Source organism: Bos grunniens, chromosome 11 (assembly GCF_055505025.1).
Source record: "Bos grunniens cultivar Pamir isolate PY7600 chromosome 11, Bosgru_T2T1.0, whole genome shotgun sequence".
Classification (NCBI taxonomy): Eukaryota; Metazoa; Chordata; class Mammalia; order Artiodactyla; family Bovidae; genus Bos; species Bos grunniens.
Genome location: NC_141175.1, coordinates 70,056,352 through 70,080,517, shown reverse-complemented (window position 1 = coordinate 70,080,517; position 24,166 = coordinate 70,056,352). Strand labels below are relative to the sequence as shown.

Here is a 24,166-nt window from a genome sequence, read left to right as displayed (position 1 = left end):
TGTAGGCGCTTTAGTGCAGAGTTTGCCCAGAGACGCCAGGGTATGAGCTTTCTGAATTTGGTAGAGCGGTGCACTCTTTCATTTCTGTTTTAGTTCTTTGCTGGCATGTTCGGGAAGCATGGTGTGTGCCACACAGGAATGTCTGTTCACTTGGACGATGCTTGTGCATGAATGAGGTGGTTGCTAGTGCAGCCCTAAACTGTACTAAGTTTCTCACTTGGCTTTGTTTGCTGCTTACAAGGGGATCCAGGTAATCCTTTCTCTTTATGTAGCCCCAAAAGCCAGAGCTAATGAATTGGAACATGTGGCAAGAGCTGGGCCCCTCCCCTGCCCCTCCCAGGGTCTCTAAATGCAGAGAAGTCCCATTTGAGGGAAGCTCGTGGTACCCCAAAATTGCCCTTCTCTTATAGGTGTCCTTGAAGGCTTCCCCGTTAAAGAAATTTCTTAACTAAAATTGGAGGCCCAAATCTGCAGAGCTGAGCAGGGGAAAACAAGCTTTGGTGTGGTGGTAGCAGTTGAATGCAGACCATGAGCTTGCCCTGAGGGCTAGGTGCCGAGGCCTTCATCCCTTTGCTTCCTATCTGCCCTTTGTGTGGCAAGAATGACCTGGGCACTTGACCTTCAGAGCCAGTTCCCCAGCCTGGCTTGTAAGTCCTACTTCACACCACGCCAGGATCTCTGAGCACCTAATTCTGAATAGTGCATCCCCATCTGAAAATGCCCTGTGGATTCAGGAAGTGCAGCCCCTTCCTTCTCAGGCTTAGATCCCTCTTTAGTTTTAAAACCAACCGCTCTGGCTCATGCGTTCTTCCTGGCTCCCAGGAGAGGGGGGCTGACTCTGACTTCTATGCCTTACGTGTAGGGAAGCCCAATTCCGTGCCTGTGAATCCAGGGCCCCAAGTATCAGAAGCTGCTTTTCCTGGAGGCGGAAGAGGAGCTAGGGAGGGGCCTGGACAGGACAAACCCAGGGGTGTGGGGTCCTCCGAGTAGGGGAGGACAAAGGGAGCCTGGCGCTGGTCTTAGCTGGCCACACTGGACAGGCAACCTTGCTGCCTTTTATTCAACACTTTGCTTCTTTTGGACACTCTCTGTTCCAGACCACCCGTTAGCAGAGCGGCTCCCCAGCCCGAGAAGCTCCAGAAGAACAACATCACAAAAAAAAAGAAACTGGTTGAGGTGAGGAGGTTACACTATTTTGTTCTTCCACCTGCCATCAATGTTCTACGATCTGCCCGGTGGACGTCACCATCTGCAAGTCCCATGGACGCCTTCAGTTTACCCCAACTGGACTGGCTGGCTCTCGCTTCTCCTGTCCCTTCCACACAGCACTGTGTTCCCCAGCAACGACCAGAGTCACATCTCCTGGGTCCTGTTCCTTCAGCCCCACGACCAAGCCCTTTGGTTACTAACCCCAAAATATCCTGCGTCCTTCAGACCTGGTCCCTTTTCCCTGTACCTAGTGCCACCCAGGGGAGCTTACTCACCGTCTCTAACATCACTTGAGCACTTGTCGGGTGCTGGGTACTTTGCTATATATTGATACTTCCCACTGAGTATTTCATACGTTCCTCGAGTCTACAGGGCAGGTACCATTATTGTTCCATCTTACAGAAGAGGGTGCTGTAGCTCAGAGAAGTCTAGTGATGTGTTAGGTCCCAGCCCCGGATCACTAAGCCAGTGAGTGGAGAGGGGTTTGAACTCTGTTGTCAGGACTTGAGGATGCGAGCTCTGGGGTACCTGCTGATTTCTGAGAGAGCCCGCCTAACTGTTCTCTCTGCCTCCAGACCTGTCCCTTTCCTCTCTGACACATGCCCTGCTGTCCACAGAGTCAGCTCTTGACAATACAACTCTTCTCTCTCCACCTCGGCTTTGAGACCCAGGAGAGCCCCACTCTCCCGATGGGACCCACGATCATGGTTTCAAAACCTTACCCAGGAGCCCCTGTCCTAGCTCGTCACCTGAGATTCTCCACAGTAACTCAGGTCTCTAACCCCGAAGCCATCGGTGTTCTCTGAAGCTGCCTGGGACTTTCAGGTCCCTGGGCTCAGAAGCCTCCTCCTCGTCCCTCCCCACACCCCGTCCTTCCCCGCCCTTCTCTGTGCAGCTTTCTCTGGTGCTCTCCACCCTAAACCCTCCTGCCCTCTACCCGCCCCACACCCCCTCCTCCGCAGCCCTGTCCCACACTCTACTGCCATTACTTCACACTCATCTGTCCCCTACTACACTCTGAACTCCTTGAGGCCAGAAAAATCTAAGTTAAATTTTTTTTTATTAGAAGAGGAAAATATATTGGGGGGGAGGGGTGATTATCATGGAAATAGCACAGGTCAGGAAATGCAGCTGAACTTCAGGAAAGATGGGATTCGAAACGGAAAGGCTGTCATCAGCCAAGACGGTGCCTCTTTCTGCCCAGCAGGGCCTCATGTGTGCCTGATGCGTCCTTCTCTTCTCCTGCAGACTTCTTGAGCCACTGTAGTAGACTGTGGTGCTGTCCGATGCGGGCATTTACAGCTCCTCAGTTAATTAGGCAGCCGAGCCTACCAGCATCCCCAGCTCTAAATTCCTGGGGGAAACTATCTGATTGGCCGAACTTGAGACAGTTGCCCATGGGACTGGGGATCACATATTACACACAAGGTTTCTGGGAAGCACATGGTGAGGGGAGACACTTGGGGTGGGGAGCTGCTAAGGAGGAAAAGAACTTTCCGGGTGAGAGACTTAAAAAAAAAAAGAGAGAGTCATGTAAATAGGAAAGCTCCTGATACATGGGCTAAATGGATGTATCAGCTTGACAAAAGGTCATGGGAGATTGTGAGAGCAGGGCTTCATTGTGCCAACTTTGGACTTTATCCCATAGGTAGTGAAACTCAGCGCATGTTTTTGAGTAGGGACGTGTTGTGGTATTTTAAAATTAATCTGATGTTTGTAACTGGCAAGCTTTGGAGAGAGGAAAGGCTAGACTCAGGGAACCTAGAGAAAAGGGACCCACATCTTCTTAATCTTGAATCAGTCCCCACATCCCACCCCAACCAGCACGGTGCCCAGGACAGGAGAGCTGCCAGCAATGACAGCCATGCCATCAAGTTGAATTAAGAACAGGTCTGATCTGAACCAGTCACTGCTCTTTGTCCTAGAAGACTAGACAGGAAGAAGAAAAAGACTGTAGGGGAAAAAAGAATGCAAATGGTATAGAAACTTTGTAGGGCAAGCACCCAGCAACAGAATGAGCATGGCATTCGCCTCAGTGTTCCGCTTTGCAGTCCCCGATGCATCCGGTGGATCAGAGCAAAGAGCCCTGAGCCACCCTCAGCTCACCTCCAAGAGTGCCCACCAAGTCACAGATGTGCAACTTCAGGGCAACCTTAACTGGGCATCCCTTCAATAGGCTTTGCCTCACCTGAGAAGCAGGGAAGCAAATCCCGGTTTATTTACAAAGTTAGTTGTTCAGTCGTGTCTGACTCTTTGCAACCCGATGGACTGTGGCCCGCCAGGCTCCTCTGTCCATGGGATTCTCCAGGCAAGAATGCTGGAGTGGATTGCCATTCCCTTCTCCAGAGGATCTTCCTGACCCAGGGATCAAGCCCAGGCCTCCTGCATCGCAGGCAGATCGTCTTCATCTGAGCCATTAGTAGTAGTGTTAGTCACTCAGTCATGTCCGACCCTTTGCGACCCCATGGACCGTGGCCCGCCAGGCTCCTCTGTCCATGGGATTCTCTTAGGAAAGAATGCTGGAGTGGATTGCCATTCCCTTCTCCAGAGGATCTTTCTGACTCAGGGATCAAACCCGGGTCTTCTTCATTGCAGGCAGATTCTTTACCATCTGAGTTATAGGGAAGATCCTATCCGAGCCACTAGGGAAGCCTTATTTAGAAAACTCATTGTAATTCTATGTGTGAGGCTGCCCCCCAGCATCTTGGGGAGCTAAAGAAAGGGCTGCCCTGTATCGCCAGCTGGCCGAGGAGTGAGTGGTTCCTGTGCTGAGTGGCTGTCCCCACGGTGCGGGTTTGTTCCTCTGCTCGTACTTCCCCTAAGGGCCCTTTCATCTTGTGTGGGAGTGTAGGAGCTGGCTCTCGACCACGTGTTTGGCTACAGAGGCTTTGACTGTCGCAACAACCTGCATTACCTGAATGACGGTGCGGACATCATCTTCCATACGGCCGCGGCCGGCATCGTTCAGAACCTCTCCACAGGTAAACGGGTCGGGAGAAACCACTGTCTGAACAGATGTTTATTTAGCCCTTTGTGCACTTTCCCACTGGTTATATGCCCCGTAGCTTAAACTTGCTCTACCCTTCAGAGCCATTCCACTCCATTCCAGACTGGTGCCCTTCAGTCCTGGAAGATGCTCATGTTCACAGTCAGACCCGATTTCTCCCTGCCTCTCACCCAGCTGCATCTCATCTCAGCCCCTGGCAGGGAGGTGGTGCTTCCTTCAGCTCCACGGAGGCTGAGAGGGATGGAGGGAAGCCAGAAAGAGGGTGTGGAGAGCAGAGAAAGCTTTATAGACAGTAACCGACAACCAAGCAAGGGGGAGAGGGGTGGTTTTCTCACTGATTTCTGCTGCTGCTAAGTCGCTTCAGTCGTGTCCGACTCTGTGCGACCCCATGGACTGCAGCCCACCAGGCTTCTCCGTTCATGGGATTCTCCAGGCAAGAACACTGGAGTGGGTTGCCATTTCCTTCTCCAATGCATGAAAGTGGAAAGTGAAAGTGAAGTTGCTCAGTTGTGTCTGACTCTTAGCGACCCCATGGACTGCAGCCTACCAGGCTCCTCCATCCATGGGATTTTCCAGGCAACAGTACTGGAGTGGGGTGCCATTGCCTTCTCCCATTGATTTCTAAGTCACCAAATTTTTTAGCAGCTCAGATTTTCAAGTTTTGCCTGTTTCAAATATTTAACCAGATTCACAAGGAGAATGAGAACTGTGAAATAATTAACAAAAATTCCTTAAATTTCCCTTATATAGAATTTAACTATAAATTTAAAACTCATTTTTAAAAGAAACAACTGAAGCAAAAAGAATCACTCAGAAATTAAGAGACACCCTTATCTTTACCACAAGATTTAAATATGGTAATGTGTTGCCTTTATTTGCTTTATATCTTAAACTTTTTTCCCTCCCAAATTTTTATGCTCCTTCATAATTCTGTGTAGTTTATGCATAGATTTTTTTTTAAGATAGTAAAATCACTGGGCACATAAAGATTTGTCTTTTGAGGGGAGGACCTTGGAATTTCTTCTTTGTTTTTCTCAGTCTTCTAGCCACATGTTACCAGGTTGGTAGCAAAGTGCTGTTTCCTTGTATTCAATGCCATCACTCACCTCTCAGTTCCTGTGCGTTTACAGTGGCCACTTGGGCAGTCAAGTCAGCAAACCGTTTGCTGCAATAGATGATAAAGCTTTTCTTGTCCTTTCTTTCACTTGGACCATATGTTGACTTAGGGCTTTAAGGGATAAAACCATCACCCTTGCCATCCAAGTACCCAGTAGGTTGGCACTTTGATAGATAAAGATAATTAAAAGGGATTTCCCAAGCATTTTCCTAGTGTAGTCTTCCCTTTCTGATGAGTAAGTGGTGCCGTTTTGGTCAGTAAAGCACTGTCTCTAGCACCCCACCACCCCGCTCAGAGGAAGACAGTGAGAAGCCGTGGGTCCTGGGCCGTGGGAGGAGGAAACTTTCTGGACCCTGGAAACCTCTGCACTTGGACTGCACTCTGGCTGCACCCAGGATGCGGGAGGACTGAGGGGAGCCTGTGTGTTAGATCTGGATTAGATAACAGGCACTAGCTCTCCTAATCTTTGGACAGAATGTGTCTAGGTGACAAAGCATCTCCCACTTCCCAGGGACAATTCTGTAAGTGAGAACTGGGCGCTGTTAGTGCTCACTTGCACAGGGCGTTTGCCAAGACTCCTCACTGAGCTTTGGGTCTACCCTCAGAGCTTACCTGTGCCCCTGCCCACCCTGCCCCGTCTCCCCTAGGGAGCCAGAGCTTCTACCTGGAGCACACGGACGACATCCTCTGCCTGACGGTGAACCAGCACCCCAAGTACAGGAACGTGGTGGCCACCAGCCAGATAGGTAGGAAGGGTCTGCCGGTGCCGAGTCGCTCTCCTCTGAGCAGAGACGTTGATTTACTGATTTATCGGCAGCTACTGGGGCAGCAGTGGGGGCGGGGAAGGGGTCACTGATATCCACCCTTTCTTGATGTCGATGTTGAGTTTTTGAGCCCTGATTGAGTCTGTGTTGTCTGAGTTGACACATCCAGTGGTGCTGACTCCAAGGGACCATTAAGTCAGACCAGAGACTCAAGATCCAAATAAACGACCCCCAGCCCTGGGGGCTGCGAGAAGTTTTTCAGAGCCCAGGTTCAAATGACGGGCCCTGGAGGTTGTGCTTGGCGAGGGTGGATTCCGATGTGTGTGCCTGACTCTCCTTACCCTGGGAAACTGCCAGTGACAAATGTGAATTGATTCATATTTGTGACGAGTGGTTGTTGCTGCTGTTGTTTTTAACTTTGTCATTTCAAAGGCAGTTTTTACAAAACAGCTTGCTGCTTGTTCTCATTGAACCCATGCCCATTTTTTTAATTTAATTTGGAACTTTGATGCTGGTGTTAAGTGCTTCACTCTTAGAAACATGACTTATTTCAGCTATTGTTTTCCCTTGACGCTTCCTCATTGCCATTGCTCACCCCATGCAGGTGATATTGCGGAGACCCCAGGTAAGGCAGTTCCCTCCGTGAGTAGTTTGAATCTGCACAGCAAAATCATGTCAATCTATCATGTTTGCTGATTGTATCTGGCTGAGTCACAGATACAATCATTGACCTCACCGATTTCCTTTGTATCAACTCCACCTCGAGTGTGTGTGTTGGATGTAAACACCCTTAGGTCTCTGCCTCTGAAAGCACAGCAGGCAAGTGTTTCCCCTTATCTCTCACCTCCGACCAGGCCAGGCCCTGGGTCTCTTAGCCTCTTAGTCTCTGTGACACCCCTGAGCACTTGTCATAGAAGCTTTTAGGTGGGCGTCGGTGCTGCCCGAGCTCTGCCAACCTCCAACCTCAGCTCTTCGTCCTGCCTCCCACACACAGGGACGACACCTTCCATCCACGTGTGGGACGCCATGACCAAGCATACCGTGTCCATGCTGCGGTGCTTCCACTCGAAGGGCGTGAACTACGTCAACTTCAGCGCCACCGGGAAGCTGCTGGTGTCAGTGGGCGTGGACCCCGAGCACACCATCACCGTCTGGCGCTGGCAGGAGGGTAAGGGCAGCGGGCTTTCTGTGCCCCTGTGGGGCTTGCTCGTGGTGTGGGCTGGGCTCCAGCCTAGATCTGCCTCACTCCACAGCCCGCTGTCAGCACTGCCCCACACCAGCCTGTGGAGTCCTGGAGAAGCTGCTGGTCAGCTGCTGCTGTGTCCTGAACCCTGTGGCCCCCAGAGTCCTGGGCTGGGCAGTGAAGGGTCTTTGGGAAAGTGGCCCAGGGCTGACTGCCTTCCTCCTCAGGAAACAGGCAGCACCCTCCACTGTTTCTGTCCTAATCACCTTCCTATACAAGCTTCCCAGTCTGTCTGGTGACCCTTGGATCCTGCTGCGGCTTTGGCACCCTCGTTGTCTTATTACAGGAAATGGGACTGGGTTTTACCACCATCGTCTCAGAAACACGTTTTTTTAAACATTTTTGAAATGGGGATTCACCTTATAATTGAGGTTTACAGTTAATGGAACAAGATTTCTTTCTTGTCCTCCCCCAATACACGTGCACACACAGGCTGCTGCTAAATTCACAGTCTTCTTTGAATCAAAATTAGGCAACCTTTTGGGTATATTCTCTCAGTTGGCAAAAGCAGATCCAATTAGTTAAGACCTTAATGAGGTCCATCTCCAGCCCTGCCGCCTGTATCTGGGGCATGCTCAGCCAGGCACGCACAGAGGTGGCACTTCTCCAGCCAGGACTTCAAGAGTCCCATGATCTCAGCATCTTCCCATGGCAGAGCCATGAGAGGGGATAGTAAATGAGCCCAGCAGGAGGGAAGTTCCACTCCCCTCCATCTGAAGAAAAGAGGCTGGGGACCTGCAGATAGTTATGATGAGACTTGTCATGTTCCCTCCTTTTCTCATGTTCTTGTTCATCAGTGTCTTGGGTCCAAATGGCCCCATAGTCTGTGTCCTTGGGATGCAGGTCATTGCCTGTGATGACACATGGTCAGCTGATTAAGTAGACTCAGCCCCACAGAGGAGAAACACAGCGTCTTCACTGATAGACTTATAGTGTCTTAGAGCTGGAAAGACTTAGAGAAGCCTTCCTGCCCGGTCAGGATCCACCCCATGGACAGATCCCTCCAACGCATTCCTCACAGGCTTCTTTCCATTTTCTGCTCAAATGCTGTCACATATACAGCCAGCATTACCTCCTCAAACAGCCCACCCACTGTTGAAAGCCCTTTCTTAGGCGAGGGTGTAACTTGCTTCATAAAGCCTTTCTGCTATGGCACTAACTGTGTTCTCTGCAGTAGCCAAGAACACGTCTGATCCTCATTCATTAGAAGAAGGTCATATCAACCCTGTACACAGTATCATCCTTTTCGGCTCAGGCTCACTCTCCCAACGTCCTGTCTGTTCTTCTGGGCAGTACCTGCTCTGGCCCTGCCACGGTGTAGTTCTTAGCCTTCCTCATGGTCTCCGAGGGCCCTTTCTGCCCTCCAAGAGCCAGGACTTTTAAACAAGTTCCCAAGATAAAGAGAAGACTTCTCTCTGGTAGTTTTCTCCCATTGTCTTTGTTGGAAGCACTACAAGATCTGTATAGAAGGGTTCTGAGCCAGTGATAGGATCTAACAGCTGACACCAACCACCAAGGCTTCTGAGCTGAGCATAGCCCAGCCTCACCCGACTCTCTCACCCTCGCAGGTGCCAAGGTTGCCAGCCGAGGGGGCCACCTGGAGCGCATATTCGTGGTGGAATTTCGCCCTGACTCAGACACGCAGTTTGTGTCGGTTGGGGTCAAACACATGAAGTTCTGGACCCTGGCAGGCAGCGCCCTGCTTTACAAGAAAGGGGTCATTGGGTCTATGGAGGCCGCCAAGATGCAGACGATGCTGTCCGTGGCCTTCGGTGCTGTGAGTTCCAGCAGAAGCTTCCTGAGAGGGAAGCCTGGACCCCTGGGCACGGGCATGGGGTGGGCGGGTATATGCTAAAAGCTATGAACAACAGGAAAGCCATTTCCACGGGCTCTCCTTCACTGGACTATTTGCAAGCACTGTTTTGTTTCCTTAGCATAAGTTGACTATATCATTCCCCTCAAAATGTTAATTAGAAAAAAGCAGAACCCCCACCCAGGGCTGGAGGTTCATTATTCCAGAGACACACTGACTTGCAAGCCCGTTGTGTTGAGCTCGGTAGATGCAGAGGCTGAGGGACATTTCCATCACCAGACTGCATCCCTGCCCCCTGCCATCTCGTGCCACAAGTCCCCTAATGACCCCTTGCACAGGCTGTGGGTGGCTCTCGGGCAACAGGAGCTGCCCAGGGATGTTCTGGAACACAGCCAACTCTTGGTCCTCCCAGTGTGGGTTTACCTGGCCAGGGAGATGAGCCCAGGAGAGTCTGCTGGGAGGCTGGGGTCCCGCCCGGCCCTGCAGTCACTGGGGGCTGCTCCCACAGTGGAAGTGCATTTAAAAGCAGAGCTGTGCTTAATGGGGAATCAACCGTCCCCAGAGCCAACTCATCAGAGTGAATTGCAGAGCTGGGTGATTTCCTTACCATGTGCTCTTTGTAGGATTCTCTTTCCTTCCCCTGATACAGAAGGTTGATCTAATCTGTGCACGCGCTTCTCTGGCTCCTGTTTCTTGGCACTGGAGCAGGTGGCTGGGAGGGGGCCCTCTTGAGAACCGCGGCCAGTGTCCTGGTGTGGAGGGTGTCCCTCTGTTGACAGAACAACCTCACTTTCACGGGTGCCATCAATGGTGACGTCTATGTATGGAAGGACCACTTCCTCGTCCGGCTGGTGGCCAAGGCTCACACAGGCCCCGTCTTCACCATGTACACGACCCTTCGGGACGGGCTCATCGTGACTGGCGGGAAAGAGCGGCCGTAAGCCGGAGCTCCTCTGGGAACAGCTGGTCTTTTGTGATTGTCTTGGGAGAAACGGACAGAAGCATCTCCATTGGAGAAAATGCAGAGTTTCACTCTCTTGTTTCTTCTGCATCATGGAGATGAGTCTGCCATCTCTCCAAGAGGGCCCTGGGTCAGAACCTTCAGAAGTAAGGCTCAGAGAGGCGGAGTCCTATCGCTTAACAACTGGACAGATGTTTTGAATAGCCCCGTGACTCTGCTGTCCATCAAGTGTTACTGCTGGTAGCTCTTCTGGAGGGGGCAGGAGTGGCAAGATGAGGGGACAGATGTCCAGTGGGGACGGCGACCCTGTGAAGGCCAAGTACTCCCCTTCATTGTCCAATCTAATGAAAGCACAGTTTGATTTTTTTAGATTGGGATTCTCTTTCCTCTTACGATGGTAGCATTTGACAGCAATCTAGGAAATCTGCAAGCTCAAGGGGTTCTGGTGGCTCATCAGCAGGGCCTATGAAAGGGGCCACCCCAAGGGGTTGTCCTGCTGGGCCCTGGGATGTGGGGCCGGGACCTTGAGGAGATGGTGGTGGGGAGGGGGAGTGGAGGGTCCTGGGTGGTCTTCAGACGAAGGCTGACCTGCCAAGTTCTTGATCTTTCTCAGGACCAAAGAAGGAGGTGCTGTGAAACTGTGGGACCAGGAGATGAAGCGCTGCCGGGCCTTCCAGCTGGAGACGGGGCAGCTGGTGGAGTGTGTGCGCTCCGTGTGCCGTGGCAAAGTGAGCCAGCGGGCCCGCCTTTCCCCAGCCACACATTTGCCCTGTACTGGGGGGTGGTCGAGTCCTGAGAACAAGGCTCCCGGGTGTGACTTAGACTGCAGAGGGAGGCAGCTTAGCAGAGTGGGACAGACCGGGATGCAGAGTGTGGCTCACCCAGGAGAAGTGGCTGTGTGACCTTTGCTCTGTTACTTAGCCTTTCTGTGTCTAGCTCGTGGTGGTTGTGAGGATTGCATGATCATCAGTGCCCAGGACCTTTCATTATGCCTGGCACATGGTCACAGTCAGTATATGTCAGCTGCTATTGTTATAGACACAGGGATATTAGGTAGTTTGCCCAGGCCCAGGGATGCACAGCCAGGATGGGGAAAGCTAAGGACCACCACACTAAGGCATTTGGTCAGATGCTTCGCTAAATATCACACACAGCTGTGGAGTTTGGCTTTTGTTTTTTAAATATGGATATCCAGGCTCTTGCCCAGTGTGCCAAATCAGAATCTCAGGGGTAGGGCCTTGGCTTTGATATGTGTGTTCTTTTTTCCTTTCCTTCTTCTTTTTTTTTTAATTCCCCAGGAGATTCTAAAGCACTTGAAGTCTCCTGACCTCTGTTTAATACCTTGTATTTATATGTTGGAATTGGTATCAGTCTACAAACTTGCTTTCTAGACGCTCTCCATTAAAAAGGCAAACCTGAGTCTATGTAATTGTAAATTGGGAATTTGGGTTTAAATAGATACATGATAGTCATCCGGAAGGGAAGGGTAATGAGATGGAGGCAGGATGAGGTCTAGAACCTGGAAGTCATCAGGAGATGGATTTTGTTCAGTTTGAGGAAGAGCTGAGGAAGAGTTTGGGCTGTGCTAGGGCAGAAATTGGCTGCCCTGCTCTGCAGTGAGCTCAAAGGCACTGGAACATTCCAGCAGAGACGAGAGGATGGGGGGCTTTGGGGGACTTCTTCCCAAGGGGCTGGAGGGAGAAAAGGCCTGGTTGGGGGGGGTGTCACTTAAGGATGGCGAATTTGTTGTTAAAAACAAGGCACTTCCTGGCTCTTGCTGTTTTAGTACCAGTGCCAGCGAATGCACTTTGCCAAGTTGCTCTGATAGTGTTTTTTTATTATTATTATTTTATATTGTGACAAAATCTAGAGAACATAAACTTTACCATTTAGCCGTTTCGCAGCATACAGTTCATTGGTATCAGATACAGTCAGATTGTTATGCAGCCAGCAGCACCATCCCTCCTCGGGACATTTCTCGTCCTGTACACCAGAAGCTCCGCATCTATGAAACAATGACTGCCCTACCCAGCCCCTGGCAACCATCATTCCACCTCCTGTCTCCATGCATTTGACTCATCTAGGAATTACCTATGAGTGGGATCCTACAGTGTTTTTCTTCTAATAGTGTTTTGATTACAACAGGGAAAAATTTTAGTGGGAACCAAGGATGGAGAAATCATTGAAGTTGGTGAAAAAAACGCTGCTTCCAACATCTTGATTGATGGACACATGGAAGGGGAGATCTGGGGCCTGGCCACACACCCCTCCAAGGACATCTTCATTTCCGCCAGCAATGACGGCACAGCCCGCATCTGGGACCTGGCTGACAAGGTGAGGGGCAGACCCTGCCTGGGCTCGGAGGCCCCAAGTCGGGGGAGGGCAAGTCCGGCCAGGGTCAGGCCAGTCAGAGATGGGGGATGGGGTTGGATAGGAGCTCAGCCACAGCGTAGCAGCTAAGTTAGACTCATAGTAAAGAGAAGTCCCGTTCACACTCACCCGTTCTGTATATATCTATTAGCTATATGCTTCTATGAATATTTATAGTACAGGAATAATCTCACTGAGAATGCTTTATTCTCTTGTCACAAAAAAACTCATGAAACTAAAAAACAAAGAGAGAAATCATGTCCTCCCCTAATGGGGAAGAGAAAAAAAATGATTTAAAATGTCAGATGTTCCCAAGTGGAACATTTCAATCAAAATTCCAAAAAAGTTACTCTTAGAGTTTGGAAAAAAATTTAAAAATACAAAAAATTTCCAAAAACAGATCCATCTGGAGTAAAAATGTAAAATAGCAGAGAATAATCAGGAGTAGGGGAAGAAAAACTGATGTTTACCAAGCCTCAGCTGATAGTAAAAAAGTACTTATGTTCTAATAATTAAAATACTTGGTTTCATTACAAAATGGCTTGTAAATATTTCAGTCATATTTTCAGTGTCAGGATCATGGAACAGACTTGGAGAAGCCTCAGCTCAGTGTGGTTGTCATACTCAGGTTGAAAGTGAAAAGAAAGTAAAAGTGCAGGTCACTCAGTTGTGTCCAACTGTTTGCGACCCCATGGACTTTAAGTCCATGGAGTTCTCCAGGCCAAAATACTAGAGTGGGTAGCCTTTCCCTTCTCCAGGGGATTTTCCCAACCCAGGGGTTGAACCGAGGTCTCCCACATTGCAGGCGGATTCTTTACCAGCTGAGCCACAAGGGAAGCCCAAGAATACTGGAGTGGGTAGCCTATCCCTTCTCCAGGGGATCTTCCCAACCCAGGAATCAAACTGGGGTCTCCTGCATTGCAGGTGGATTCTTTACCAACTGAGCTATTAGGGAATCCCCATACTCAAGTTAGTTTGTGATTATTGATTATGTTTGTTAACACCCAGTACATACCAGGTGTTTCATAAATACCATCACTAATGCTTACACCAACTTTGCAAGACCAATATTAGTATCACTTCTCTACACATGGGGCTTCCCCGATGGCTCAGCAGGTAAAGAACCTGCCTGCCAATGCAGGAGACAACAGGAGATGCAGGTTCAATCCCTGGGTCAGGAAGATCCCCTGGAGGAGGAAATGGCAACTCACTCCAGTATTCTTGCCTGGAGAATTCCACGGACAGAGGAGCCTGGCAGGTTATAGTCCATGGATCACAAAGAGTCAGACATGACTGAGCGTGCACACACACACACACACACACACACACACACACACACGTATACACATATGGGAAAAGAGAGGAGCAACTTACCCAAACACACCCAGCTAGGGACAGAGCCAGGATCTGGGATTACTGACACATGCTGAAGCTCAAACTCTTTCCCCTGAACAAGAGGTCAGCAAGCTACAGCCCAAGGATGAAGTCTGCCTGCTGCCTGCTTCTGCAGTAAGCTGCACTTTAGTGTTTATATCAGTGCCCGTGGCTGCTTTCGTGCTTCACTGGCAGAGCCAAAAATATTTACTATTTACTATCAGGCCATTCACAGAGAAAGTTCACCAGCCTCTGCTTAAACCACAGTCTCCCCAGCTGCTCAGTCAAAACACACTGCCCGCCTCAGAGCCTCCCTAGAGGTGACCTGGGTGCAGGATTTCCCCTGGAGACTAGCTGAGGTGGCCAAGAGCTCAGGGTATTACGTTGTGTCCATGTAGAAGCTGCTAAACAAAGTGAGCCTGGGCCACGCGGCCCAGTGTGCAGCCTACAGCCCGGATGGGGAGATGGTGGCCATTGGCATGAAGAATGGAGAGTTTGTTGTCTTGTTGGTGAACAGCCTGAAAGTTTGGGGGAAGAAAAGAGACCGGAAATCTGCTATCCAAGATATCAGGTACATAGCAAGTGGTCTGGGCAGGGAGGAGAAAGGCAGGCATTCATTCTGCCTCCCCATGGTTCCCGTTCCAGGAGGCGGGGATGAAGAACTCACATATGAGAGGGTCCCTTTCAGTGAGCCAGCTCTGGTAGGAGATCCTCTCACACGTCAGTTCTCAGACACATCTTTGCTGATTCCCACGAGTGTGGTAAAAACTTCTTGTGAAGAGCCTTCTACAGAAGGCTGCACACACCCATTTTCTTTCTTCCTGGGGGGGTTCGATCCAGAGAAGCGGTCAAATTCCTTAGATTGTTGGAGAAGCTACCCAACCTGACCTTGAGCTTGGGAAGTCCATCCCAGAGCAGACCTCATGCCTGACTGGCCCCAGGCAGCCCTCCTCACAGACTGTGCTCTTGAATTGCTTTTTCTAGAATCAGCCCAGACAGCAGATTCTTAGCCGTTGGTTCTTCTGAACACACAGTTGACTTCTATGACCTCACTCAGGGCACAAGTTTGAACCGCATCGGCTACTGCAAAGATATCCCCAGCTTCGTCATTCAGATGGATTTTTCTGCAGATGGCAAGTACATCCAGGTGTGCTTCGGCTTTACTGAGAATAGTAAAACCCTTGATATATTATAAAGTATATGTAGTATAACTGGGGTAACCATTGATAATAGTATTACTCACAACAGCTTAGGTGAAACCAGGGCTGACTGTTCGCCAGGCAGTGTGTTCACAGGAACCCCTTAAGGACGTTGCTTTTCCTATTTTATACCTGAACAAACAAAGGCTTAAGAATTTAAGAAAGTCAAATAGAATGAAAAATAGTAGTTATTCTTCAGTAGGAAAGCAGGAAACAAGCCCTAATCATCTTGAGCTTCTCACCACCGCCCCTTCAAAGCTTCCTGATTCCTAGTTCTCAGGGCCGCACCGAAGCCTGTTGCCTCTTATACTTCTTCATCTCAATTCCAAATCCCATGGGTAGTGTGGCCCCTCCACCCTTGGGAGCAGACTCCAGACCATGACCCTGGAGTGAAGGCCCTGGGCAAGGGATCAAGAGGGGTTCCACTCGTGGCACTGAGAACAGAACAATGATGTCTCCAGCACTTTGAACAAATATTATGCATTGGTGAACTGGCCAGAAGTCAGGTGGTCATTTTGAAAGGAGAAGAGAACACATTCATTTGTCAAGTGTGAACTGAATCAGGCGCTGCATTAGACTTCTGGGTGGAGGAAACAGGCCTGATCCCTGCTTTCCAGGAGCTTGCCTTGTTGTGGACAAGAGGAGCATTAAACTCATCACACCAGTGTACCCATAATTATAAATTTTGATTATGTGCTGAGAAGGAAAAGCACAGTGCCCTGTGGGAGCGTTTAACACACATTGAGTTTAGATTGACTTCCCCTCCCAGAGGTGCTGTTCACACTGAGGTCTGCAGGGTGTGCAGGGGTCAGCCAACCAAGACAGTGGAACGTGGTTCCAGGCGTTCCGCGTGAAAAACCAAATGTGGGAAAGATCGCAGCTCGTTCCTGAACAGCAGGGAAATCGGGGTGGCTGGGCCAGCACCTCAGGGGGACAAGGGGCTGGAGATGGAGGCAGCAGCCACGTGCTAGAAAACGATTGGTTTCCTCTAGAAGGTTCCCAGAGAAGCCAGGATCAGGTCCTAGATACTTCAGAGATCATCTACGTTGGCTGTTGTCCATGAGAAACCTTGCTTCAGTTCTTTACTGAAGGACCTCGCTTCCCTGAGAACAGGGATCCCCAAGTCTGAGCAAGTACCAGCATCCCCTGGAGGCTTTATTAAAATGTCTGCTGGGCCCCACCCTCTTCAGGGCATCTGATGGGGGGTTGGGGGTGGGGGTCCAAGAGCACACATTTCTAACAAATTTCCAGATGCTGCTTCTGCTGGTGGAGAACCACAGTTGGCGAACCACTGCCTTAGAACTTTGGAAAATAGCAAGAAAATGGATGGCAAATGCCCTGCTTGTGTAGACTCGGCTGCAGGCTGACCACAGGCTTTGCAGGCTGGAGCTGAACTTGGGTTTGGTGGAAAGGTCTGGGGATGTGGAGGCTGGGAAGCAGCACATGGGAAGGGGAGTCCTTTGGGCAGAAAAGAAAGAACATTGATGGGCATGGCTGCCTCCCGTCTGCAGGTGTCCACAGGAGCCTACAAGCGCCAGGTACATGAAGTTCCCCTGGGGAAGCAGGTCACTGAAGCCGTGGTCATTGAGAAGATCACCTGGGCCTCCTGGACAAGGTGACTGCAGGAAAGGTCCCAGGGGAGACTACTCTTGTCCCAGCCTCAGCCTCAAGTTTGTGTGGGGCTGGGATCTGAAGCAGCTCAGAGACAGAGCTCTTTCCCTTGGCGCAGGAGAAGGAAGCTTCTAGCTCCCAGATTGGGCCACAGGCTTTGATCTGACCTAGGCTTTTGAAATGCAAAGTCCCTCTTGATGTGTCCCACCCATCCCCAGCTCCACCCAACAAGTTCAAAGCGAAACCATCTCCCAGGTCTTGGCCAAGCCCCCTCCAGTACAGTGAGGCTTTTTCCAACCCCTGGGACGGGAGGGAGGGCTGGTCACCAGGTAGCAGGGTAAGCAGCAGGGCCCTGCCAAGTCAGAAGAGAGGAGACCACCAGCCTGGGAGCTTAAAGGAGCCCCCACTCTTCAACCAAACCCACACATACTCTGAAGCATTATGGGGAAGAGGGAGAGAACCAAAGATGGAGGGAACTTATCTTTTGGGGTGAAAGGGGCCCGAGGCAGAGAACAGCAGGAGCTGGGGCAAGTGCACAGAGAAGGGGGTGGGGGGGGGCGGACAGAGGAGCCACGTGACTGCACTGACTCTTCCTCTCCTCCCGGGAGAGGATGCCTGACTGCAGGAAGCCTTGTCACACACCTCACACCTCTTCCTGTTGGAACAGCATTCTGGGAGACGAAGTCATTGGCATCTGGCCGCGAAATGCAGACAAGGCTGACGTCAACTGCGCCTGTGTGACCCACGCAGGGCTGAACATCGTCACGGGAGACGACTTTGGGCTGGTGAAGCTCTTTGATTTTCCGTGCACAGAGAAATTTGTGAGTTTCCCTTAGAGTAATTCCCTACACAGCCTCTAGGCTCTTTGACGTTGTGCATTCTCCCGGAGATTGTGGCCACATGGACACGACTATCTACAATCTAGCACAAGAGGAATCTTGTCACAGCCCTGGGGAGACTTGGCCACCCCTAACCTTTTCCTCTCCTTCACAAGGGGAAGTCCTGGAAGCCAGGAGGATGGGGGTGAGGGTACCGAGCAGGGCAAGAGTGAGGCAGGAAGCCAGTGAAGGGCTGGCTCCCAGAGATGTCCAGACCTAACAGGCACCCCGTGGGTGAAGGGAAGCCTGGGGAGGCGGAGCGGAGTCCTGGGAGTGGTCCAGGGTTGCTGAAGGACAGGCTCTCGTAGTCACCTCCATTCCCTTTTGCTCACAGGCCAAACATAAGCGTTACTTCGGTCACTCAGCTCATGTGACAAACATCCGTTTCTCTCATGACGACAAGTATGTAGTCAGCACTGGAGGAGACGACTGCAGGTACCAACCTGATTCATCTGGCTCTGCCCCGAAGCCTGGCCTTCACCCCTACCATCCCCACCTCAATTGTCAGCTCCTCCCAGGGGCACAGGAGGGGCTGGTATGGGCAGTGACCAAGAGATGCAGTGAGGACTTCCCAGTGTAAGGTATTTAGTCTCCGGTGACCCCAAACCCTAACCGTGATGGGCCTCTGTCCCCACTAGGTTGGCCTGGGATTGGAGAGAAGCCAAGGGCAGGTCAGAGCTACGCTGAGCATTGCTGGTTGTAGGGGCAGGTGCTGAGAGACCCAACCTCCACGCGGCGATTTCAGTAGGAGCTGCGGGCTGTTGCATATAATCAGGAGCTTAGAGGGACCTTGATCCATGGGCCTTGTAACTCAGAACTTCCAGTTCATCACTAGAGTTCTTACATGGATGATTAATCCACAACTCTGTGAGAGGTTTATAAATAGTAACATTGGGCCTCAGTCACGCAGAACACATTACCCGATTTTACACGTGAGATCAGACAAGGAGTGAAGCCGTTAGGACCAGTGCTGGTTAGTAGCTGCAGAACCTCCACCAGCGTGTGGACTCCTAAACCGGGTGGGCCCCTAACCTTCACCACTGCTCAGGGAGAAACAGGCCTCATGCTCTGGGAGGCATGACTGGTCTTCCAAGGTTTTGGAAGGACCCCCTAGCAGCCTACTCCAGCGATGCTATCCAAGGAGCTCTCTCGTGTCCCTCCACCAAGGGCCTTTCTTATTTAGAGTGTGGGGGACCAGCTCGAGGTCATCCGAAGTCACTCAGCTTCTCCACATCTCATGTGGATGAAGAGCTTTACAGAAACATGAATACAGGTTTCTGTTCAATTGAGGACTGGGCTCACAGGGGCATCAAGAAACACGTGCATTTTTAGTAGTCTGAGTAAGGTTGTGGAAAAGGTACCTGTAGAGCATTTTAACCCACTTTCTACCCAAAAGCATTTTGTAGAAAATGGCCCCAAAGGATACTTTCTGCTGGCCCCCCGGAAACATCCATCTCCAGGCCACTGTGTCAACTGCCGCAGGCACTTAGAGCTGCTGAGAGAGGGCCGACAGCAGCTCCCGGGGTGGGGAGGGGCAGGAGGACCCCCATCCAGAGCAGCACCAACCATACCGTGAACAAGCAACCACAGGACACAGAAGCTAACCTGGAGATCTGAGGGGGCTGTCGGTCACTATAAAGGGCTTGGATGTCACCTTCCCAACACAGGGCCCCCTCAGCCTGGCAGCCATGGGCTCCTGTCACCCCAGCCCTGTGCTGAACACTAGAAAGAGCTCTCCTGCTTGAGTGGAGCTGATAAAACCTCTTCAGTGGTAACAAGAGAGAAGTGTGAAGTCAAGCTGCCAGCAGTCCTCCCGTTCAGAAGGGACATGCTGAAAGAGCCAGACCAAACAGATAACATAGACCTTAAAAAAAAATAACCAATAGACCTTTCATTGGTGGCAAGATCCCTGGTTTGTCTTCTAAAATTGAAATCAAAATGTTCAGCCTGAGCTTGACTCTGGAGCTCTTGGCAAGAGTGACTTTTGTGATGTCCAGCCCCGCAACATGTTTGGTCTGTCTTTTCAGTGTATTTGTGTGGCGATGCCTGTAAATGCCGGAATCCGCTTTCCTGCTGCCACCACGGCTGGCAACCACAGAGACCATGACAAGGTACCTCCTGGCTGCCAGCTGCTGGGAAAGGTCCACGCCGCCAACAAGCTACATGAGCTCCAAGTGCTGGTGAAATGTGACTGCTCCCATCACCTGGAGCTTCCAAAACCGGGATGTCAAGAGGGAAGGTCAGTGCTGACGTGTTAAGACTGCTTGCCTCTCTTCCTGAGACTTAAAAACTACACGTACTCACTACACTGACAAAGAAATCCTATCTGATAATGTAGCCCACTGACAAAATTTAAAGCCTCAGTTACCCTAACCAATATGTAGCTTTTAATTTGCATCAAAACTTTTACAAAAGATGTTTTGCTATTATGTTTCTATATACTTTAAAAAATGTTCATTTTTACAAATAAGGAAGTTGAACAGGACAGCTGAAGTTAGATTCACTGAAATACTAGAAATACTGATAGCCTTTGTTCTCCACATTTAGCTTTCAAAACCAAATGAGCCATGTATAAACAAGTTGAGAAACTTAATTTTTTTAATGTTTCGTTTGCAGAGTTTTATATCCATTAAGTGCCTTTGAAAGCTTCCAGTTGTGTGGGCTGCTATCTCACCTCCCACAAATTGTCTCATATGGTGCTAAAACTTAAAAACTGAGGAGGGCTACAGGACCCTAGCAGATTCCTGGTCACCCATGTCATGTGTTTAGGTCAAGGCTTCCCAAAGGAAAGATATTAGTTATGTGCTTGGGAAACAGTGGCTATTTGAAGTTGAGCAGCAAAGAAACTTAAGTTCAGGTGTTGGAAGATGGGTGGGTAGAGTGGGTTTCATTATACTGCGTGCCAAACCCACAACATCCTAAACATTTCAAATAAAACAAAACTCTACTACAAAATAGAAGAAGAAGGGAAAAAAAAAAAAGCTCAAGTAGGTCCAGGAAGATGAGCTGATTTATCCTACTGAACCTAAAATGGTAACAGAGGAGGTGCCTGGAGGCTGCGCTGGGAGGGCCGCTCCCAGAGTGGGGTGGACTTGATTCCAGTGGTATGCTTCAGGTGAACGACACAGGTCAAGTCTGGATTCAAAAAATCTCTGCAGAACAAATTCCTAAGCCCAAAGCAGTATTTGGTAATTCAAGATTATAAAGCAAAATAATCTAGCTCAGAGTTGGCTGGATGACAGAATGTGACTCGGCCAAGAAAATCAGAGGCACCCTGGACCACCTCCCATCATACTTGACACTTGCTGACCACTAACAAGAGGGATGATGATGGCACGTGCTGGAAGGCAGGTTGGTGACAGGCTGGGACTCTGAGCACATACATTATACCAGTTAGACGTTCTAGTCAGTGAACTAAAATTCTGGGTCTTGAGTTACTGGCTATTTTCAGTTGTCAGTTCAGAGGAACGGTGAAACGAAGCATTTTCAATTAAATAGATTAACATTTACCACAGAAGTGCTTCAACATTCTAAATGGATTAGATCACTCATTAAGCTATTTTTATATGCCAGTTTATTAATGCCTTACATTAACCCACTGATAGGTTGTTGGGCCCACAGTTAGAGTCCCTATGCAGCCCTAATTCTGTTTTCTGTCTCCATGTGACTGGTGATGCTGAGTGATAACCATGTCTGCCTATATTGTACACTGACCTTTCACACTGATTGAACCTTGCATTGAAATAACTATGTGAAGAACAAATTTATCAATGATGATCTATGTACACACTATATTAAAGAGCAATAGTGTCTGTGTGTCAATAAAAGTTCTTAAATCTGATTTGTAAACACATGGTATGATTTTATGTATGTTCATAAATCCTGCACTGTATTCCGTATGTTAACATATTGGTGCATGAATTTATTTTCAATTAAAGTATAAAAAATACATAATTTAAAAACATTTTGGTATGTGTCAAATAGATTTAATTATGAACCATGGCTACCCTGAGCCTAAAGCCTTTCTGGAAGTGCAAGCCAGTGCACACCCTGGTGCAGGCGAAGTCCACCCTCTGTGTCTAATTCTTTCATTCTACAGCAGGTTCAGGAAACCAAAATACGAAACGTCTTTTAAGTCTATAAGCTTTATTGATACTTTGCTTTTACAGTTCACAATGCATTCCACAGATTTAGTTCAATACAGCTTAAACCACAATTGTATAAATCGTCATTTATATTTTCTTACATAACAATGTTTGATATTTGCAAACATTTTTGGAAGCATTAGATTCAGTCCAGAGAGTCTGTGATAAAATTAACTACAGTAAGTCTGTGCAGTGAAGTTTATGTTGAGGAGTTCTGTTTGCATGGCATCGGTTCGTGTTGAAAACAGATGGTAGTGCGCCTAGAAGTACGTTTTTTCCCTAGCTTATGTGCTTTGGAACTACACACATAAAACCAATGACAGAAGTATCAAGCACTGTGGGGCAGCTGGGAAGGTAAAGGGCTAAGCTTCGTGAAACACTATATATAGATATATATATAATCTATATTTACTTATATTGGCAATTAATACAACAGTAAATTTCACAATACACCTAGAACATACCAGGAAAGGCAAGCTTTTTCACTCCTGCCTTGGTGGCATGATCTCGTCTAAACATTTCATTTCAGAAAATCTGCATCAACCTACACAGACCGTACACAGTGCACAAACTGTGAAAAGGGTTATTTCTGTCAGCTCCACTTTCTTTGCAATTCCCCAAATACAGCAAGACTACCTGCGACAAAGTGTAATATACAGCTTTCTCAGATCTTTGTTTATTCACCAGTGCCTCATACAGGAAAAACAAATATGATTACGATTTAAATCCATACATAGCAGCTTACAATACTTAAGATGATGAACACAGGGCAGTCAAGACAGGTCATTTTTCCTCAGACACTGCGTTGCTAAAAATAAAGATCTGTGAAACTGCACTGCAATGTCAAGGCTTTGTTCTTCCCTGACCCTCCCCAATGGAATCAAATGAATATCCCCTTTAAAGATAAACTCCTCTATTGTTAACTCTTTCAGGCTTTCTCATTCAGCTTTACGCTTCAATCCAGGGATTTTTGCTTGGATTCTACAAATGAGAAGGAGGGGGAAAATGTCAGTGTAAATACTGTGAATTTACAATATTTTGTTTTCTGCTTCTTAAAATGTCTATCCTTCAAGACTTACATGTACATTGCTCAGCTTATACAAGAAATAAAATCCTAAGGCTGTCAAACTACAAGCTATAATTTTGCCACCTTGACCTCACAAATTATAGACTGAAAGCCTTACATACATGTTAAGTTGATACAGAATCAATGATCCAAATGTTAGGAAAAAAATCTTCCGGCAACTCACACTTTAGGTCTGACTGAAATTGACTACTATGTCTTAACATGAAAATACCACACTGCTGTCCAAGTCCGGTACACCTCGCCTGAGTAAAACAAAGTGCAGGTTTTAAATACTTACTTAGCCATAGCATCTTTAACATTCTTATTTGCAAGTCCCAGATAATGATCTATTTGCGCCTGAAAGAGATAAAAAATTTATTAGAAAATTACCATTGCTAACAAATCTTAGAACTGTGTTCCAACATATTAAAGGCTTAAGAAACTGCCACATTTCTCATTTTTCATAAGGTTTTGGAAACTGGCACTGACATTTCTAAGTTCCACATAAGAGAATGAGGTTTGTATTCTGAAATCTGCAGTTAAATTACCTGATGCCGTTCATAAATAACAGGAACACTGAAGAGTGAAATCAGAGCTGAAAAAGGAAATACACAAGCTTTAAAAGAGACTGCAGTGTTTGTTCCCTAAATCATACCACAGTCATCAGACTGGCAGCACTCTTTTCAGATAGCCAGGAATGTTCCTAATACAGGGAGACACAGCTGCTGGTGGGCAGAGCAATGAATTAACCAAGGGAGCCAGGAGCCACTCCTGGCTTCACATTACAGACTTTATAAAATATAGGCATCCCTAGTTAGTCAGACATATGACTGCACATCAAATAAGGCCACTCTTGATCTGGTTTATCACTGCTGGAGCAGTCTTCAGGAAGTAAAGTGGCATTTCCATAAATAATGTAAGTATCAGCAATTTATTTAAGAAGATCACAACCTCTAATGTATATCCCTCTATTTTTTCTACAATATAAGAATATTTTCCACTAAAACATCTTAAAGTTCGTTGCACACCATTTTTTGGGGGGGGGGGGGGGGCGGCGCTGGGATGGTGGGCTGTGCTGTGCAGTATGCAGGATCTTGGTTCCCACACCAGGGATCAAACCCATGGCCTCTGCAGTGGAAATATGGAGTCTTAACTACTAGTCTGCCAGGAAGTCCCCAATCTTTTTAAAAATGTTTCATTCTGTTGGTTTTGTAGACTTACCCAAAATTAGTAGTGTCAGACCATTGAACAAGGCACCAACATAGGTAAATACCCACATCAACACTGCAAACTGTAAGAGAATAACAGCCAATTAAAGACAAAATTCAAGTAAAGTTTTAAAATTAAACCTTCAAATAAATACATCCCATGTAAATGCCAAACTACTATAGGCATACTCCTTGGAGATT

At 48.5% G+C, this 24,166-nt stretch overlaps 2 protein-coding genes across 28 annotated transcripts in view; one reads left to right on the top strand and one right to left on the bottom strand.

Annotated features, from left to right (window-relative positions):
• EML6 (EMAP like 6) overlaps positions 1 to 21,510 on the top strand; it is a 288,242-nt gene extending 266,732 nt beyond the window's left edge. For 4 of the 18 annotated variants that reach the window (XM_086326872.1, XM_086326871.1, XM_086326864.1 and 1 more), the window contains 15 exons: positions 1,098 to 1,176; positions 4,061 to 4,190; positions 5,981 to 6,079; positions 6,702 to 6,722; positions 7,092 to 7,265; positions 8,909 to 9,117; positions 9,933 to 10,090; positions 10,728 to 10,842; positions 12,260 to 12,448; positions 14,257 to 14,429; positions 14,843 to 15,005; positions 16,569 to 16,672; positions 17,336 to 17,489; positions 17,881 to 18,127; positions 19,574 to 21,510. In XM_086326872.1, the coding sequence (XP_086182998.1) occupies positions 1,098 to 1,176; positions 4,061 to 4,190; positions 5,981 to 6,079; positions 6,702 to 6,722; positions 7,092 to 7,265; positions 8,909 to 9,117; positions 9,933 to 10,090; positions 10,728 to 10,842; positions 12,260 to 12,448; positions 14,257 to 14,429; positions 14,843 to 15,005; positions 16,569 to 16,672; positions 17,336 to 17,489; positions 17,881 to 18,126 (2,014 nt within the window). In that variant the 3' untranslated portion in view covers position 18,127; positions 19,574 to 21,510. Of the gene's footprint in view, positions 1 to 93; positions 251 to 1,097; positions 1,177 to 4,060; positions 4,191 to 5,980; positions 6,080 to 6,701; positions 6,723 to 7,091; positions 7,266 to 8,908; positions 9,118 to 9,932; positions 10,091 to 10,727; positions 10,843 to 12,259; positions 12,449 to 14,256; positions 14,430 to 14,842; positions 15,006 to 16,049; positions 16,219 to 16,308; positions 16,470 to 16,568; positions 16,673 to 17,293; positions 17,490 to 17,880; positions 18,128 to 19,573 lie in introns of those variants that run through there. The other 14 variants (XR_015136907.1, XR_015136908.1, XR_015136910.1 and 11 more) reach the window with 14 other exon arrangements.
• A 165-nt stretch (positions 21,511 to 21,675) lies between these two features.
• The window catches only part of RTN4 (reticulon 4), a 75,629-nt gene continuing 73,138 nt past the window's right edge, over positions 21,676 to 24,166 (bottom strand). For all 10 annotated transcript variants that reach the window (XM_086326879.1, XM_086326881.1, XM_086326876.1 and 7 more), the window contains 4 exons: positions 23,979 to 24,048; positions 23,306 to 23,352; positions 23,056 to 23,114; positions 21,676 to 22,672 (listed from right to left, as the gene is read on the bottom strand). In XM_086326879.1, coding sequence (XP_086183005.1) covers positions 22,630 to 22,672; positions 23,056 to 23,114; positions 23,306 to 23,352; positions 23,979 to 24,048 — 219 coding nt within the window. In that variant the 3' untranslated portion in view covers positions 21,676 to 22,629. The remainder of the gene's footprint in view (positions 22,673 to 23,055; positions 23,115 to 23,305; positions 23,353 to 23,978; positions 24,049 to 24,166) is intronic.